Source organism: Nannospalax galili, unplaced genomic scaffold (assembly GCF_000622305.1).
Source record: "Nannospalax galili isolate Female #2095 unplaced genomic scaffold, S.galili_v1.0 scaffold858, whole genome shotgun sequence".
NCBI lineage: Eukaryota > Metazoa > Chordata > Mammalia > Rodentia > Spalacidae > Nannospalax > Nannospalax galili.
Genome location: NW_008341877.1, coordinates 287,298 through 301,185, shown reverse-complemented (window position 1 = coordinate 301,185; position 13,888 = coordinate 287,298). Strand labels below are relative to the sequence as shown.

The 13,888-nt window shown below is 38.5% G+C and overlaps 1 protein-coding gene across 1 annotated transcript in view; it reads left to right on the top strand.

Annotated features, from left to right (window-relative positions):
- Aldh1a1 (aldehyde dehydrogenase 1 family member A1) overlaps window positions 1-13,888 on the top strand; it is a 43,418-nt gene that overhangs the window by 15,863 nt on the left and 13,667 nt on the right. The window contains exons 3-7 of the mRNA XM_008837554.3: window positions 2,567-2,707; window positions 4,853-4,982; window positions 6,885-6,946; window positions 8,919-9,047; window positions 10,457-10,570. Of these exons, the coding sequence (XP_008835776.1) occupies window positions 2,567-2,707; window positions 4,853-4,982; window positions 6,885-6,946; window positions 8,919-9,047; window positions 10,457-10,570 (576 nt within the window). The remainder of the gene's footprint in view (window positions 1-2,566; window positions 2,708-4,852; window positions 4,983-6,884; window positions 6,947-8,918; window positions 9,048-10,456; window positions 10,571-13,888) is intronic.

Genomic DNA, 13,888 nt, shown 5'->3' with positions numbered 1-13,888 from the left:
TGGAAGTAGTCATTTACTGTTGATTTGTCTTCTAGGACCACAGTTGTCTCCTTCTAGTGAGCACTTAGCATGTCTGTCACATATAAAATGTGAGACAACTTAATTCTGATTTTAAGATAAGACAAATGAACTTCAGACAAATTGTGGCACACTTTCACTTTAGATTGGAATAGACTTTCTGCATCCACAAGTTACACATCAGTGAATGCAACTACCCAGGCATCAGAATGTGTAGTCACTGATGTGGACATGTAATTAGGCCTCTCACAGCTGTGTGGATGATGAATGTACAGACATTTTTCATGCCATCATTCTCTAACTACAATATGACCACATCTTACCTAGCCTTCACATTATATTAGGTGTCAGAAGTAACCTGGAGATGATTTAGAAGACATGGAATGAAGCCTATAGGTCATATGCAAATATTATGAGAATTTATCATCCATGATTTTAGGTTGTTTTCAGGCACTGTGGATCCGGTTCCTCCTGGATCCTGAGGGAAGACTGTGTTTCACACATTTTATAATATGATAGAGTGATGATTCACTTTTATGTCCCTCCAATTTGAGTGATTATTTTTAAAGAAACTTCACTGTTCTATCATTAACTGACTAATAGAGTGTTCTAGTGTTGATGAATGGATGGATGGATGTTTGGATGCCTCAAAACTTACATACAGAATGGGGCTAGAGAGATGGCTCAGAAGTTAAGAGCATTGGCTGCTCTTGCAGAGGAACCAGCACAAACATGGTGACAAACAACCATCTGTAACCCCAGTTCCAGGGTATTTGACACCCTCTTCTGTCTTGCATGTTCATTACACACAGGTAGACTTACATACATGCAGGCAAAATGCAAACATTTAAAATAAAAATAAAAATTGTAAAAAGCTTCTGACACAGAGAAAAAGAAGAAATCAGAAGGACCCACATGAAATCTGTCACATAGGTCTGTGTAACACAGAGCTGCAGAAGTACCCACAACTGTGTAACACAGAGCCAGGGTACCCACAGCTCACACCAGCAAGCTCGGATTCTTGTGGTTTGCTATTGCTTCTGTACACATACTGTAGGGAATGAGACAAGATCTGAAAGGAATCTGCAGAGGAATCAAGTGACTGTGGTAAAGTCTGGAAGGGAGAGGGATTGGGAAAAGTTAAGGAGTACACTAAAAGAAAACACGATAAAGAGAAACAGACGTGCGAAAACAAGAAAGCTGAACTGGGGGGTGTGACTTTTTCTGTCATCTACTTTTGCTTGAATCAATGTGGTTTTCAGCATTGTTATTAATAAAAGAAACTGGCTGCTTCTCTTAATTAAGGAATACAGTAGATCATTTTGTACCCAGTTGGCAAATGAGGGTTTATCATACAGAGTGCTTTGGTCTGAGTGTGAAATATCACCACACAGACTCATCAGTTTAAGCAATTGTCACCCAGGTCTTGATGGCAGCAGTAAGGCCATATAGCAGGGCATTATTGGTTATCACCCAGATTCAGTGACATCTTGACTTCTCCCTGCTTCCTGATCCATGATTACATGAGGATTCCCAGTCCCACACTCATGCCACCATGCACTCTGCCCTGCCATCCCCACCATGATGGGCTGCACCCTTCAGATTGTGAGCTTTGCCAACTCTGCTCTGCTCCTACTGGCCGAAAGGAATGAGTATGTGTTTATAGTACCATCAGTGAAGTTCTTAACCAGTCTTTAATAAGAACACTGTGGGGGTAGACATGCTATACAAGCTCCAGAGGCCCCTGAAGATATCTGCTAACTGGGATCTTGAGTGGGGCCCAGAAATCTTGTCTCCCCATCACCACAGGAATAGAGTATGAAATGCAGAGTGGGATGTCCACAGGCAGGCAGGTGCTGTATAAAATGCACTTGGCCACTCTGAGTTATTCACCCTGAAATCTCTTTGTCTTTGCTTCAGCTTCTTCATCTGTAAAATGAGGAACAAATTTGACGCATAATATTATTTGGAATGGAATGAGCTAATATGTATAAATTTATTAGAACATTATTTCAAATAAACTAAATACTAGCATCATATTAAGATACAATAAACCAACTATTGACACAACATGGCCTTGAAACATGGTAAAGGTACTTGCTGCCAAGACTGACAGCCTTGAGTTCAATTCCTGGGACCCAAATGGTGGAAGGAAAGAACAGACCCTAGCAAGTTGTCCTCTAGCCTCCGTATGTATGCCATAGCACCTGTGTGCATGCACACCCACAGACATACAGAAAGAAAGAAAGTTAATTTTAAAAACTTTTAAAAACAGAACATTTCTATTCTAGGAATTCAACTTTTGATAGCACATACAACTTATTCTACAGATTAACCAGAGGAATCATTCCAATATACTATAATGCAAAGTGTATAGACTGCTGCACTCTGGGCTAATGGAGACATGGCCTCAACTTCTGCTCATGAAGCCTGTGGTCTGTTTTATAAGGTTATGGTCACTGGATTTGGTCATCCAGTATGTTGACTATACTGAATTCACTTCTCTTACATGTTGAATATACTGAGTTGACTTCTCTGTGATTTCCAGGCAGATGTTGACAAAGCAGTGAAGGCTGCAAGACAGGCTTTCCAGATCGGGTCCCCATGGCGCACCATGGATGCTTCCGAGAGGGGCCGCCTCCTGAACAAGCTGGCTGACTTAATTGAAAGAGATCGTTTGCTGCTGGCTGTGAGTATGAGCCTCATGAACAGGAAGCATGGTGGGAGCTCTCAAAAGTGCTTCCAGTTCAAAGTTCATGCAGTGAGTGCTGTAAGGCAGCACTAACTTGCCTTCACTCTGAACTTCTTGGAGCCCTTGACAAGTTCAAATTTTCTGTAATGTCCTAGGTTTCTGAAACTTACTTGATCCTGAAGTCTTTTAGGGGAAAATTCACAAAGATTGTTTAAAGTGCCCAAAATATTTCTCTGAAATAATTTTATTTGTAGATAGCCTAACTTACCAAAATATTTTTTAAATGGCTATTTTCCTGCCATATGTTTCTTGACAATGTTCATAACTAAATGATATGCTTTTTGATTTTCACGGTGAAAAAGAAGTAACAAAATAGAATCCAGTTTTTAATGTGTTGATTAAAATCATATTTCTTTTATTTATTTGTTTTTATTTTATGTGTATTCGTGTATTGCCTGCATGTAGGTAAGTGCACCCGTGTTGTGCAATGCCCGCAGAGGTCAGAAGAGGCTGTCAGATCCTCTGGGACTGGACTTCCGGACAGTTGTTAGTTGCCATGTGGGTGCTGGGATTCGACCCCGGGTCTTCTGCAAGAACAGCCAGTGTTCTTAACTGCTGAGCCATCTCTCCAGCCCCTAAAATTGTATTTCTATGTTTCGAGGGACTATGCTCTTTAATTTTTTGTTTAGATAAGTCAGCATATAACATGGGTGGGGAAGGCCATTCCTTTGTCCTCTCAGGCCAGCATTCTAGTAAAGCCAATTCAGGGTTCAGTAGTATCTTGGTTAGACTAAGTTTATTATTATTATTATTATTATTATTATTATTAACCCAGGTTAGAGTAAGCTTATTATGTTTAGAATCTTAAGTAACTGTAAGAGACTTTCATTTTATTAAAATATTAGCATTATTTAAAGAATTACTCTTCCTCAAAATTCTGCATTGTTCAAAATATACAAAAATAGAATCACTAGCTATGCACAGTAAAACTGCCCTCACCCTGTGCTCTATGGGAAGAACGCAGGCTTTTCCAAAACTTCATTCTTTCATTTTTCTTATGCCTGAAGTGTGAAATGTTAACGGTCTCTGTCTGCTTGAGATCCCAGGGAGAAGGGACACACACACATACACACACGCACACGCACGCACACACACACACACACACACACACACACACAATCATATTTGTTTGAATTTGCGAGCAGCGAACAACATGATACGGAAGTGTAACAGCTGTAGCCTCCAGGTGATGTTCCCATAGAAAGTAAGATTCCAAAGAGTCCTTTAAGATCTGAGCAAGAAGACAAAAAAGAAAGCGAGAACTAGACCAAAAATGCCAAACTGTACAGTTGAAATAATTGCTGAAACCAGCAGGTTTGTAACTTGAAAATTCTGCTGAAGAAAATCCATGGTGAAAGCAATAGGAGTTGAGGTTGTATGAACAGACTGTTTATATGTGCATGGAATAGCATGTTGAAACATGATCACTGAGGCCCTGTTGCAACACTAAACTGCAAACACTAAATTGTCACCACAGTTGGATGACAAGTGCAATCTTGTTGGAACTCCGATATGACAAGGAGGCAAAGCGTCATTTTCACAGCTGTGTATTTGTGAAATTGTGACCAGTTCTTATACATTTCTTAGCTGCAACTTAGAATGTGACAGAAAGAGCACCAGGATCTGGCAGTCAGATTCTCACCATGCCTCCACCAGGATCCTATCAAGCAACCAAAACCCAGTTTGTGAACTCTTAAGTTATCTGACTTTTTCTTGTTATTTTTTAAGAAATTTTGTTCAAGATGATACAAGATTTCTTATATTTCCAAAGTTCTCCATACCTAACTACTGAAAATATTGACTATTCTTTTTCAAATGATTTTATTCTTTGAAAATTTCATATATTTATACAATGTATATTGATCACGTCAACCACCATTGCTGCCCTCCAGCTCCCCCTACTCCACCTCCCCCACAACTTTGTGTCCTTATTTTTTATTATTATTAAATTGATGCGTCCAATTAGTGTTGCTCATTGTGTATATGGCATATGCCCATCCTTTATGGAATGAGTAACCCAGCAGCAAGCTTGCTCTAATATTTTGATGCAATTTTAGACTTTGGTATTGGTCTATTTTTCAGACAATGGAGTCATGTAATGCTGGAAAACTCTTTTCCCATGCGTACCTGATGGACTTAGGAGGCTGCATAAAAGGACTAAAGTACTGTGCTGGCTGGGCCGACAAGATCCATGGCCAAACAATACCAAGTGGTAAGTCAATTTGGGAAACCACCGGGGTGGTGGTGGAGGCCAATGTGACAAAGTTGAATCCTTGCAAATTCTCCCTTATAAAGATGTCAACCAGTGAGCAAAAACTGTTTTCCTTTTAACTTTGATCCAACAGTTTTGAAGATGGAAGCTCTGTTAAAAATCAGCAATTTATTTTTTATATTGTTTCAGTTAGTCAAGGCAGGAAATAACAGGGTGGATATTTTAGGCAGCATTCAAGAAACAACATTATCATAGACTCAATTACTAACTTGAATGAAGTGTCTAAGGGCCCCAACTTTTCAAATCTTGCCACTGAAATTATTTGAGCTTCAATTCCACAAAGACATTTTATGCCTTTTCTATAATGCAATTGTTTAAGTCTCCTCATGTTCCAGAAGGAGGAAGGTCTGCTTATCTGTGCCTGTTGAGACTAATGCACTTAGAGCAGAGTGATTCAATAAACTGATTTATATTGATGTGTTCCAAAGGGCTTCAAAGCAAGATGAAGCTTTCTTTGTAAGCTAAGAATCTTTGCATGGGCTGGGCATGGTGATCCAGCACTTGGGAGGCAGGCAGATCTCTGTGAGAGGGAGGCCAGCCTGGTCTATACAGCAAGTTCCAGCCAGCTGGGACTGTAGGGAGAACCTGATTAAAAAAGATCAAGAAAAAAAGAATCTTTGCATGAAAGTGTGTATTACTTAGTGAGGCCTGCACACAGCAGAATGGATATATGAGGAGTTCAAGACTATTAAGAGTCAATTTGGAAAGAATGAAAGTAAACGTTCTCTTATGTAACTAATGACTTTAAGAACTCAGAGAGTGAACTTCCAGTTCTAGTCCTGATGTGCATTTCCCAGTCTAACTGTAACATCACTGTGAGAGGTGATGGCTTGGAGGTTAGTAGAAAAGAATTAGACAATAGAGGCACCAGGAAGTGTGGCTGCTGTTTTACAGCCTTGTTTAGAAAGCACAGAGACAGAGTGGGACATTTTAGAGTAGCAAAAAGCCCCATTAAAAAAAAAGAAAGAGTACATGAAGTTGTCAAGAAAAAGTGATGAGGAGATATGGGAGGAGTTGGAGGGGAGGGAATGGATGGATTTGATCAAAACACCTTATATGCATGTATGAAATTCTCAATAATTTTTTTTTTAAGTTAAAAAAAAGAAAACATAGAGAAAGCCATTTAAAATGCCAAGGATCTTCAGAGGGAAAGTATTTACTACAAGAGCCAGCAGGTGCCTGTGGCAAACAGAACAAAACAAGATTCAAAGAACAACAAAAGTTTGAGAAGAACAGCAAAGTGAGGCAGGGGAGTCAGACAAACCCAGATGGAAAAATCCAGTTTTTGCTTCAAATATGTTTCTCATAGATTTTGGTAAAGACATTTGGCTTTTATGTCTTTTATGTACCCAAGAGAAAAACCTGCAATTAGAACTAGTCAGGAAAAAGGTTTCTTATTCTTGGAGATATAGTTTACTCTTTTAAGAAGCATTTTACCTTTTTAAAAGTTTGTACTGCCGGAAGAATTTGAGATACTGGAAACATACTTGTATGTGGCTCATCACTTACCCAGAAATGAGCATGCCTCCTTTCCCACTCCTTTCTACCAAACGTTGTGAGTAAGGATGGTATGGAAAACAGCCCTCCTAGATGATGAGAGATGGAATAATCTTTCAAATATTTTCCCATCTTGCATCCTTAGTTTCACCTAAGGCATTTCTTCATTTCAAATTTCTCTTTAAGAGTTCCATTTTTTGTTTTGTAAAACATTAGAGATCTGATTGTTTCTCTTTTCTTTTTATTAATTGCTATAAAACATCCTGTCATATGAACTAAAGCACCTGTCCATGAATATACCATACATTTGCCCTTACTGGATTGTGTGTTTACTCTAATTTCCAGATGGAGACCTTTTTACTTTTACAAGACGGGAACCTATTGGTGTGTGTGGCCAGATCATTCCTGTAAGTTGTGCTCCTACTTGATTCAAAATGAGGAGAAAAGAAAGCTCTAATTTCATTTATGTATTGATGAAGCTTGTGTTATTCTAACACAAGTGGATGCTTGTGTGTTGGTTAATTATGGAGTAAATTTCAACAAGTATGGTTGGTTGAACCCAGTGTCTCTGTGACTGAGCTTCTTGGATATGAATTAGCTGGTCCAAAAACCTCTCTGTATGCTGACATATCTTTTGAGGGCATTTCAATATTACCACATCAAGTCCTTAGTGTTTACCAAGGATGACTTTTAAAAGTTGTATTATGTTCTTCTTTTTATGAAATGTTGCTTATATGCATATTACATAGTATTTATCATGGCACATCAGTACAGGGTCACAACTTCAGGAAGACACAGCAGGGCCCACTGCTCCCCAGCACTTTCGTCTCCTGTTTAAGACTTTTTTCATCATGGGCAATAGCAGCAAGAGTGTTGAATTCCTTAAAGATATTTTTAATTAAAATGAAAGAATTGATCCCCATGACACTTGGATCACTGTGTGGCATGCATTGTACCTTTAGATAGCAAGACTGTATATTCAAAGTTCCTCTACTAGAAAATAGTGAACTGAACGGAGCTAGAAGACTTCCTTTAATCTTAACAAACAGGACAATGAACGTGTACATATAACTGACATACTTCAGAAGGCTAAGTAAAACACAGTGAGTTGTCCTGAAGTTTTTAGGTGAACTCTTACTCAATGAAACTGAACATTCTCCATATCAACATTTTAATGGAACTATTCATTACTTCGAAAGTAAAAACAAACAAAGAACAAAACAACAACCCTAACCCTACATCACCCTAACTGCTAATGACGGTTAATATATTTTCAGTTTGCCTGTTTTTTGTACTGGAGGTCTAATTCCGGACCTCACAGCTATTAGATGGGCATTCCATCATGAAGTATACCACAACTTGATTAATTTTTTGATTAGTCCTGAGGCCATCCATCTAAAGTAGAGAGGACTACGTTTAACACCTACAGGTGATAAACTCATGCACACAGAACCAATTCCTTGTCTGAGTTCTTAAGGCTGGCCAGTGGGTTTGCTGAGATTCAAATTCAAGCACTCATCCTCTGGATAGGAACCTTCTTTAGCTCACTGATGGAAAACATTTTCAACATGTACAGGGCCCTTGGTTTAATCTCAAGTATACACATACACAGAATCTCCTGGATATGGATAAGAATTCTGTTAAATGATATTATTTGATAAATATAATAAATGACCTGCCAGGAGATATAGGGAGATAATTTCATGCTTTTTTAAACATATGTAACATATAATATGCTTAATTACATACAAAATATGCACTTATATTTATTTATTTTTTATTTTTTCAATAGTAATTTCAACATCTTTCAATACCTAGATATGTAGCTAGAGTTAGCAAGAAACTTACTGAAAAAAGTAATTTTGTTAAGAAAATAAAGTGTTACTGAAAGCTATAAAAGAAAATATATTTAGTAGATTGGAAAACTCAGCATCATTTTAAAAATTTGAGAAGGGCTGGAGGTGGTTCAGCAGTCAAAAACACTCGCTGTTCTTCCAGAGGACCCGGCTTTGATTCCCAGCATCTACATGGTGGCTAACAACCGTCTGTAACTCCAGTTCCAGCAGATCCGATGCCCTCCCCGGTCTCTGCGGGCACTGCATTCACATGGTGCACCTACATACATGCAGGCAAAACACTTTTACTATGGAATAAGATTCAAAATGACAGCAGTTGATTGTGAGTTGCTCTTCTATTCACATCTAGTTTGTGGTTTATTCAGAGCTTTTCATCATTTAGCTATGAACCTAAGTGACATACACCAGATAATTACACACAACTTCTCAATTACTGTTCAACATCTATCAGAGAGGGTAAGTTGCCCTAGAAAACATGGTTTTAAGCTATATAAAGAGTCCGTTGTTCAATTTTGCTTTCTAGTGGAACTTCCCATTGGTTATGCTGATTTGGAAGCTAGGCCCTGCTCTCAGCTGCGGAAACACTGTGATCATCAAGCCAGCAGAGCAAACTCCTCTCACTGCTCTTCACGTGGCATCTTTAGTAGTAGAGGTGAGTCTCCAAAGTCAAAACATGCAGGCCAGTTCAGGAGTCCTGACTTACCTCAAAGACACTTAATTATGCTACTGTAAGTTGCTTATTCACAAGGGCCTCCTGCCCAAGTGAAGGGATACAAGCAATAGAGCTGCTGGCTGGGATTTCTGTCAGTCAGCACAAATGTGTCTCCATCCAAATACAGACAGAAAGCCAGACTCAAAAGCTTATAGCCAGTCACCTTGTAACCAATTATTTCTGTTGTTCAGTTCTCACTATATAAATTCATGGGGAAATACAGCATTCTTTCAAATGATGGAATGTTGAACTGATTTGTAACTGCCTTATTAATGGGACTGGTTGCCTCTGAAAAATTTTTTTAATGTTATGTTTTAGTTTTAATCTCTCTGAATCTTGGAGGTTACTGTGCCAATATGTTTGCCTGTAACATTAAGTCACACTATTCAAAGAATGTGTGTGGATGTTTGTATTCACCTTTCTGTTATAACTTCCTTTACATTTTCTTTCCTGTTCAAAGTGGGACAGAATACATGAAACTTTTTTTCAACTATCCAAAATAACTACTCAGTTCTTCTGCAAACTACTCATTGCCTTTCTTAATATCATGACAAAACTCAAACAAGGTTTAGGCACTAGCAGCTTAGAATTTATGAAATCTGAAATCATATTTTTAAATCTATTTTCATGTCAAATTAAAATAGGCAAAAGTGATATCAAGATGAGGGAATTTGATACAGTTGCCATTAAATTTTAATATGCCCAACTCAATCAATAGCCGGTAGTTTCTATTTTGATTCCTTCAGTGAGATGAACATCACTTTTCAAGTTTCATCCTGAGTATAATGGCTTTGCTTTCCTGACATTTTACTGATTAAACAAAATCAATGGGGATTTGCAACTCAACTGTTTTGTCCTGTGAAATCAATTTGACAAGCTAAAAATCCAAGATCCCCTTACCCTTTTAGTGTTGCAAATGATGAAAATAAATAACTTCTTTCCATATAAATGACTTACCATATACTCTTATACACTGTCTTTTGAGTTCCCCTTATGAAACTTGATACAGCTCATCACTGAGTAGTGGTCCCTTATGACAGACTTGCCCTTGGGTGGGAGTGTTCCTTAGTCATGTTGCCCTTAAAGGTATTTTCATATGGAGTAAGAAATTAAATAATAATAAGGAATAAAGGGTTTTCACAAAGTTATCATAAAGAAACTCAATCATAAATTCTCTTTCATAATTAAATTCTGAAATCTGTTTTTTTTTTCTTTTAAGTTTTACAAAATTTTTATTTATTTAATTAATTTATTTTTAATCATTTTTTAAATTTTTTAATAACTACATGATTAGAAGAAGCATTTCATTACCTGAAATCTGTTTTAACTGCTTCCTTCCTAACTTGTAGGCAGGGTTTCCACCTGGTGTGGTGAACATTATCCCTGGTTATGGGCCAACTGCTGGGGCAGCCATCTCCTCTCACATGGATATCGACAAAGTGGCCTTCACAGGATCAACACAGGTACTGTCATTCTCTGAGGTACATTTAAGGATGCCACATCGCTGATAATCAGAGCACGTTCTATGTAGCTCTTTCTAAGCCAGCACTGTCTCAAAACAGAAGTTGCTTTTAGTGATTTGCTCCTTATTCCAGCCTTCACATTTGTTTATATGGTACAAGCAAATGTAGTTTGGATAAAATAAAGCACCCATTGCAGATTCAGAAGGATTACAGCAAACCATTTTTAGTGTGTTCACTGTCATCTCTTAAGAGACATCTAGCCGCTAAACTAACTTGGTAAAGTTCATGACAGAAAATATAAATTAGGCCACAGTGATTTGTATGAAATTATACCTACAGCCTGGAGATCACGGAAATTACAACTTTAGCTCCTTCTTTGGGTCTATGTCTACTGAGTACATCCTGAGCAGGAGGCAGAAATTCAGGTTCCTTCTGTATTTCCACTGGCCTAGTTTAGATTTGCTGTGTATCTAGCTTCAGCTTGAGCAGATGAAAAATTGACAAACAAGACCATGACCATAAGCACTGGAACAAGAAGCAGCCAAGAAGAAGAGAGGGAGAGGCTTGGGAGACGTAATTCTAGGGAATGCCTAAGTTTCCATTATAAGTAAAAGAAAGTGTGGGCAGCACATTGCATCAAGCAAAGATGCTTTTGAGTAATCCGGTGAGGTTGTAATATTATTGGATAGTCAACACAAGAGATGATGTGGTCCTCATTGGCACAGGATGAAAAGTGAGCACATCTATCTTACAAATCTGCTAAGACATGTAAGAAATGGGTAAATGGCAGAAGGTGATCTGGTGTGAATGCCATCCTGCAGATGGGTGCCAGAATTGGTTCAAGGTTTTGAGAAATAGTTTCTGTTTTAGCTTTTTGAACCCTGAGAAGCAGGAAGAACTTTCTGCACACTGAGTTAAGGATAATTTGATTCTTTATAATCTTAGTTTGCTACTTCATTGTATTTTTAAAGCTTCATAGAAAACTGACATAATAAAACATTAGCTCCTGATTTTCTTGACCTTTTAAAATGCATTTGTTCTTTGTTTTCATAGAGTATAGAAAGATTGCTTTGTGTAACTCTTTAATTGAGATAAGGAAAAACTACCATGTAATCAGAAATTCCTATGAAAAAAATTCATATAATTCCCAAGACATGGTGAATAGTCTAGCAATGATGAGGCTCTAGGCTGATATTAGCACAGCGAAGGTGAAGGAGATGGGGACAAGTCTGGAATTCTGCACTGTCCCCACCATTGACACAAAGAGCATCTCTGAGTCCAGACCCTCCTCTCACTTCTGTTCCCCTGTGCCACGTGCTGCTGTTCCCTCCCTGATCGCCGCAGCACACTGTTGTCTGATTGATGTGATGCATCCTCAACCCTGAGCTGTTTTGAGGTTCTCAGATGACATTTTGAGGCCCCTTACCTTCAAAGAAAGGGATATTGATATTAGAAGACTGGGCAACGTCTGGGCTCAGGTTCTGTCTCAACCTCTCCTGTTACTGCGTCTCTGAAGTTGAGCGTCCTTGACAAATTCGAGTTTCTTTGAAAAAATCGGGACAGCAATATACATTTTACTTAGTTTTGCAGAACAAAAGCGAATGAGTTGGTAGAATAAGACCCTCTGAGCTTCCAGGAAACGGCCTGGTTCCAACGTGTTCACAAAATATTCCCATCTTCCTTTTCCTCCCCCACTCTACATTTTCACCTTAGCTTAGTTCTCGGGAGATGCATACCGGGACGCTTGCATATGACTTTCCTGGTCTCAGCCTCTGTGCACTTCTGCCTTCTGATAAGTCCACTCCTGTTTCATTTTCCAAGGCGTGAGTTTGTGTGGGCGTAAGCTACATTAGCCTGACTCCCAGTGTCCCTGCACTGCCTTGCACTTTAATTCTGCAGGTCTGAGAGAATCCTGAGCTAAAATCCTTCCCACTGTGTTCCCACTGTCTGAGTAACGTAATGGTGAACGTGATGTTCTTGTCCATTATTTCTCTTCTTGCCCGACTAGTCTCAAAGACTCTCTTGCTCACTATTATCCACAGAAAGAAGTACAGTTCTTTCTGAATAAATACTGAAGAAATAAATGTTAACAACAAGCTCTTAGAAGCCACAACAGGGAAAAAACAGCATTAGTCCAAACCCAATGCTCCTGGGAACCATTTTGCTTTGTTTTGTTTTGTTCTGTTTTGTTTTAGTTTGTTTTGTTTTGTTAAGCTTCGTGTTAGTTAAACTTCATGGCTTGTATTAGAGAATCTCGCAAATTCCATTCAAGAGGCAAATCATAGAGTGAAACCCTAATGGTCGTAAGACTGTGACACATTCTAACAAGAATTTTAGTGTCATTTAGATTCTTTTCGAACAGAATTGTAACTATAAGGCCGGATGTTTTCCTGAGCACTGGAAAACAGGGCTGCTTCTGCCCCACACAAGCAGGAAAAGTAGAAACCATGATGAACATATTAGTCACCCATGGGCTTAAGGGTTCTGACTTTTGTCTATACCACAATCTGTCTGGGAAAACAATACACTGTACTATTTCCAAATAATTTAAAATAATATTGTATTTCAAATCAATAAAAATGATTTCCTTAATTTCTGGGAAAACTCAAGCCAGCTTCTCGGCGGCCACCTGGACTTGCACTCATTAAAAAGAATCTTTCTTTCTCACTCATAGTTTAACCAGTTTTCATATTTTTAATGTCTGGAACTTTCAGGAAAATACTTCTGATATTATTCAGTTCCCCAAAACAAAAGCTAACTAAGCAGAATTTTTCTAATCAACTTTTTTTTTTTAAAGAAAATGAGGAATAAGAGCTCCAGGGAGAAATTGAAGAACTGATAAAGAAGGATAAATTTTTCAGATTTATTTTTATTTTTATTTTATGTGTATGAGTATATTGCCTGCCTGTCTTTAAGTGCACTTGTGTCATGCAGTGCCCACGGAGGCCGGAAGAGGGTGTTAGATTCCCTGACACTGGAGTTACAGACAGTTGTAAGCCTCTGTTGGTGCTGGGAACTGAACCTGGGTCCTCTACAGGAGCAGCCAGTGCTCTTAACTACTGAGCCATATCCTCAGTTCCATTTTTTATGTAGAAAATAGAAAATTCTCAATCAATTGAAATGAAAGTGTTCACAAGAACTGTTTTGTGGATGTTGGGAATGATAACACTTGGGTGGTGAAAACAAGAGGATCATGAGTTTGAGGCCAAAGTGAGCTACATTAAGAGATGCTAGTAGAAAATAAAATAAGAGGGAATGGAGGATGGAAGGGAGGAAGGAAGGAAGGGAGGAAGGGAGGGAGGGAGGGAGGAAGGAAGG